The sequence below is a fragment of the Trachemys scripta genome, chromosome 3 (genome assembly GCF_013100865.1).
Source record: "Trachemys scripta elegans isolate TJP31775 chromosome 3, CAS_Tse_1.0, whole genome shotgun sequence".
Taxonomy (NCBI): Eukaryota; Metazoa; Chordata; order Testudines; family Emydidae; genus Trachemys; species Trachemys scripta.
In genome coordinates, this window is record NC_048300.1 from 48,861,511 (window position 1) to 48,867,436 (window position 5,926).

Below are 5,926 nucleotides of genomic sequence, written 5' to 3' on the forward strand. Positions count from 1 at the left end.
GAGGCCCCTTTATGGAGTTGGGGTTGTACTCTAAACAGTTACTCTCTTATGCCAGGAATTCCCTGCTTTCCTCCCTGGAGGTGAGGTGTAACTTAGGCCAGCTGTAGAGCATTAGCAAGTTTTCTTCTTCAGCTGCCCTCTTTTCCTCAATTAGTCCTCAGTTCTCAGAGAATTCAGCACCAGCCTTCTCCTGCTGGTATGTGCCATGCTGTGAAGGAGGAGGCAGCATATACACTATCTTCCTTCTTCCAGCTTATCTCCAATTGGTGAGGGGAGCCTTGTCCCCTCCCCCCCCCAATGCTCCTGGCCTTGGGTCCTTAAAGAAATAACTGATATTCTCCATGACACTATTAATTCCCGGGACTGCTTCCTCTCTACCAACACCCTCTTCTTTCCTAGGTCTTTGCAATCATCAAAACCTTCCAAAATCTTAATGGGCCATTTCAGGTGACACTGGGTGGGCTGACCCCTAGGCACCACCACGCATAAGGGGTAGACTACCCCATCCCAGATCCTTAATCATTATACAAACATCACTGGAACAGGGATTCACAGAGATGCTCACTCAAGTTGGATGGGGACGTGGAGGGGCAAAATATATTCAGAGCAGCAGCAAACATATTAACCTTTTTTTAAAAATGAAGCAAGCAAGGTACATGGGGCTTTAATTTTTGCTCTAAGCAAACTGGGAAACTAATGCCCTTCACAACCTGGAGCCACTTTCACAAACCAGTACTAAACTTTTGTGTTTTTAAAACAAACAAACAAAACTAGCTCTAGGCTATACTGCCAGTAGAGGAAACCTGGTTTAATGAAAGTCAATGCAGGCTTTATAGCAGCAATCAGACCCTCTCCCTCCCCCACAAAGGTGATGGGCCTAGGAGGAGAGTAGCAGCTGGTGCAGTAGGTAGTAACTACATGTTCTCTGATGTTGGAGATTAAATGCAGGCAAGGATGGGCTGAAACTGTATTGGATAGCTTAGTTGACATTTGCTCCTGTCATCATCACATGCTGAGTGGAGACTCCACCCATAACCAAAGAGAGAGGAGCATCAAGGAGTTGGATTGGAAAGTTACAGTAAGCAAACAGCCCAAGAAAGTGAAAGGAAACTAAAGAGCATTTTGAAGAGAATCCATGGGAAGAGCTACAATTTCCTTCCAGTAAGGAAGGAAAAAATTAAACAAATGGAGCTTCAGTGTCAATTGTTGTGATTCCCTATAAATAAAAGGGCACCAAAACAACAACACTACTCAACATTTTTCCAGCTCCTTCCATCTGGGATTTCCCCATAACTTACACTATTGAATGAATCCAGCTTTACAGCACTTGAGATATACATTATGCCATTCTACAGAGGTAGAAATAGAGGCACAGAGATTAGGTAACTTGCCACTGGAAGTCTGAATTCCAAGTTCTGTGTCTTAGGCTCAAGATGCTACAAATCAAAAACCCTGCAAGAGGACATGTGGAGTTGGAGTAGTTATTAAGTTCTTATAGCACCTTCCAACTAGAGGAGGGAAAAATAGGACAGCCACACAACATAGTGGTTTTAATCCCCCTTTTATAGACAAGGAAATGGAGGCAAAAGAGAAGTTGTGACTTACTCAAGGTCACACATGGCAGAAATAAAGCCCAGATTTACTGTCCCCATGCTGTGCTTTAACCAGTGTGAAGATGCACTGTATGCACAGTAGTACTAATTGTAATGATTTATAAAGAATTTATTCCCATAGCTGCTAGCCACTAAGCCACCCACAACAGGCAGAATTGCAGAACCACCGCTGTTGATTATAGAAGTATCAGCACAACCATCTTTCCATTTGTCAGAAATTTAAGAAAGAAAATAAGTAAAAGCATCTTGCATCATACTCTAAAGTTTGCTCTATTGAACTGCCCAGGGAAGAGGATTCCAAGGATAAGGGTCTTTAATTAAGAAGGCCCTGATGACAATGCACAGGTCTTCCAGCCAATCTGAACTGCTGGGATGGTTCAAGAGATGGTCACTCAGACAGCCTGCCCTTGTCCATTCAGGGCCCTACCAACACTTTGCATTGCTTTTGGAAGTGCAGGAAGTCCATGCAAAGACCTGACCACATGTTCACAGACACTTGCAGAAGGCAAGCAGTTGTTTCGCCCCATAAGAATGTCCATACTGGATCAGACCCATGGTCCACCTAAACCAGTATCCTGTCTTCCAAACGCAGCCAGTGCCAAATGTTTCAGAGGGAATGAACAGAACAGGGCAATTTCAAGGGATCCATCCCCTGTTGTCCACTCCCAACTTCTGGCAGTTGGAGGTTTAGGGACACCCCGAGCATAGGGCTGTGTCCCTGACCATCTTGGCTAATAGTCATTAACAAGTCCATGAACTTCTCTAGTTCTTTTCTGAACCTACCAACAGCACTAAAACCATGCCATGAGCCAGCTTGTACTCAGGAAGCCATTATGCAATGCCAGAAAGCTTGCCAGTGACCACCCCATCTCCAACCTCCACTTCCTGGGTAAATTGATACCATCGGAGCTAGTCAACTTCAGCCAACTGCGACAATTTAGATAGACCCCTTCTAATCTGGCTTCAGACTAGGGTTTGACATGCAACAGCATTAAACCATGCTGATGTATCTCCTTAGGCTAAAAACAGGTCCAAATATCCATCTAGTGCTGTTATTTATTAGCAGCCTACATGGGACTGATCAAGGGATGCTACTAACCTGCCTGTAGTGCCTAGAAGAGGTGAAGTCTTGTTAAACTGGCTTTGATCTTTCCTATGAAAGATCAGAGGACTGCAATGGGACCCTTTTCCTTCTCATGAAAGGTCCCCTCTTTGGCCATCTTCAAGGCTCATGCCTGTCATTTCTCTTATTCAGCACATAAAAGCACTGAGAGATCATCCGCAGATGTGGACTTCATTGTCACCAACATGTTGATGACACCCAGCTGTATGTTTGTACACTTGTGTTAGAAAAGGAGTCTCCTGTTACAAATCAGAAAGAAATAAGAATGCATGTGGAAGACACCTGCTTCAGCTCAGTCCTGATCAAAAAGAAGTGAAGCTGGTGAGAAAGGAGTAGTAATTAGAGGTGAGGTTCTCAAACTGGATTGGTCTGCAGAATTAATTATTTTACAACCCAAGCAGTAGGAAGATAGATACTCTCAGACCCTGCACCCTCATAAAGTGACCTCAAAGTGAAAAAGCCTGGAGAAACCTTCACTTAGGGAAACTGATAGGAAGTGTGATACCACCCTCTACTGAGATTTTCTGTTCTCAGATTGCCAAGATGATTTCAAACTTTCAGGTTATGGTTGACTCTTTTTTCCTTATGGATGTCCACATAACAATAACTATTAGAAACACCTTCTTTTACTTTCACCAGGTGAAGGAACTCTGTCCCTTTTCAAGTACTGCGCTAGCACCAGAGCTCCTTATTTTCCTTCCCATCCCAAGGTTTGATTATTACAATACCCTGTCATTATTCAGAAGGCCAACAGCAAACCATACAGTTCAACTTGTGTCACCCAATTGCTAAGTGGAGAGAGGTGATGACAGCACAAAACATCAGCTGTTTTATAACTTATTCTGATTTACAAGCCTAATTTCAGATTCAGAGTCTTGGCCCTTGTCTTCCTAACTCATTTAGGATTTTGATCAGGCTATCTCAGAAACCACCTCTTTTGCGATCTTTCTCTGAGAATACTATGAATGATGGAGCACAAGTGTGAACCTGAAGGATTTTCTAAGCAACAGGCCTCTTAGGAAATTCACCATCCCATGATCAAACTGAGTCCAAGGTCTCCAACCTTCAAATCACAGTGCAAGATTCTTCTCTTTTGGTAGGCATTTTCCTAACAGCCAAACTGTGGTGCAGCCCAACCAATCAACTGTCCAGATACTGTTACTGTATGGAGTGCTTTAAAGTACAATATAGAGCAAAAGAGAGGGATGCTTTTAGTGACAGGATGAACTTGCCCAGCACTGAGACCTCTCCAAGTTTTAGGAATTAACTCACTGAAGAGTCGCTGTTGTCCACCCCTGCAGGATTTCACAGGCAATCACCACCATTAGATCAATGGTGCATCGAAAAGTTGCTGATGGAACCAATATTAACAACCAGTTGAGTTTTTTCCATCAGTAGGAGGAGATCAACAACTGATGTCACTGCAGTCTGTTCTATACCCAGAAAAAGGGATCAAGAAAATCTACAGACTCAGAATATAGCTGGAATTGTCTCATAATTACCTTGATAACCTTCCTATCCACCTCCATTCCCCAAAAGGAAGTTAGAGACAGAGCAGTATTTGTCAAAGATTATTTTTGGGGTTTTTTTGTTTGTTTGTTTTTACATACGTACACACACACACGATGATCAAAGGTCTAACCAGTGTTGCTGTGTGTGCTTGCCACCTTGCCCTCTCAAGAGAAGCATTAACAACTGCAGCCAGTATCTGTCTCCCACCCCAAGGGTAGTTCCTCTTCTTTTATGGGGGAATCTCCATGATGCAAATTGGGCAGCAAGCTCTTTGCCCATGCAGACTGGGCTCTGTCCCCTGCCGAGTCAACAGTGGCTCATACCTGCCAAAGAGCAGGGTGGGACAGCCCTTTCTGTTAAGTTAGTAGGGACTAGGCCCAGAGATGCCCCATCTGCTTCCTCCCAGGCCTGGTACCCACATCTCATACTTAACTATTACTTCCAACAGCTGTTCCAGGCCATCCCCAAGTCCCATGCTCAGGTGTCACCTTCAGCTGCCCACACAGACTCCACCATATCCAGAGACTCCACCATATCAACAGACTAACATCCAAAGCAAGTCAACAGCCTCCCTAACTTCCCCAGATCCCCAACTCCAGAAGACAGACCCTTAACTCCCCTCTCCCCCCAAAAAAATCCCACACACCACCCATACTCAAGTCCCCGGATTCTCAAACTGGAGGTCAGGACCCCTCAGGGGGTCACAAGGTTATTACATGGGGGGTCATGAGCTGTCAGCCTCCACCCCAAACCCCACTGTGCCTCCAGCATTTATAAAGGTGTTAAATATATATATAAAAAGTGTTTTTAATTTATAAGGGGCACTCAGAGGCTTGCTATCTGAAAGGGGTCACTAGTACAAAAGTTTGAGAACCACTGAGGTAATGACTGTCCCCAGCAGCCACCCAGCCTAACCACAGCCCCACCTCTGCCACCACGACTGGCAGAGACCAGCCGCAAGTGCCAGCCCCAGAGGCAGCAGGGTCAGCAGAGCTGCATCAGGTGGGTACGTTATCCGTTGCCAGGGCAGGCAGGGGCGCTGCTCAGATGGGAGCTGTCTTTCTGCCCACGTCCCTCACAGGGCACCTGACTTCTTGGACTGCGAGCGACAAGACCTTGCTTGGGGTGTACAGCGCCTGACACGCCGGGGCCGGGCACTACTGAACCAGTCCCTTCTCTAGCCCCAGTGCCCGCGCCCAAGGCCCCTTCCCGCCCCCAGCCCATGCCGGCCCCTCCCCCCAGCCAACGTCCCGCCACCCCACTCCCAGCCCGGCCCCTCCCCGTTCTCAACCCCCAGCCGGTATCCCAGCCCCCCCTCCGCTTCCATCCCTGCCCGGCTCCGCTCCTGGCCCCCGCCCGTGTCTCGGCGCCGCCCCGCACTCACATCTGATACTCGTCTATCGCCTCCACCAGCTGCCCCCACGAGTCGAAGTCCGTTCCCTTCCTGAAGCTGGCGCCCCAGCGCTGCAGGAGGCTCCGAGCCGCCTCCGACATGGCCCCCGCCCTAGGGCAGCATGCTCAGCCCGGGGCCGGCCATCACACGGGCGAGCCGCTCCCTCCAGCCCAGCAGCAGCACCAGCCGCCGACCAAGCCCATTTGCGGCTTCAACCGAACCTGGCGGCCGCCTCCACTCAGCCCCGCCCCCTCCCAGCGAGCTAGTCTGCGCCGGCCACACCCT

At 47.7% G+C, this 5,926-nt stretch overlaps 1 protein-coding gene across 1 annotated transcript in view; it reads right to left on the reverse strand.

Moving 5' to 3' along the window:
* Positions 1–5,898, reverse strand: part of AIDA (axin interactor, dorsalization associated) — a 51,192-nt gene extending 45,294 nt beyond the window's left edge. The window contains exon 1 of the mRNA XM_034764644.1: positions 5,633–5,898. Coding sequence (XP_034620535.1) covers positions 5,633–5,742 — 110 coding nt within the window. The 5' untranslated portion in view covers positions 5,743–5,898. The remainder of the gene's footprint in view (positions 1–5,632) is intronic.
* Positions 5,899–5,926: the final 28 nt, after the last annotated feature.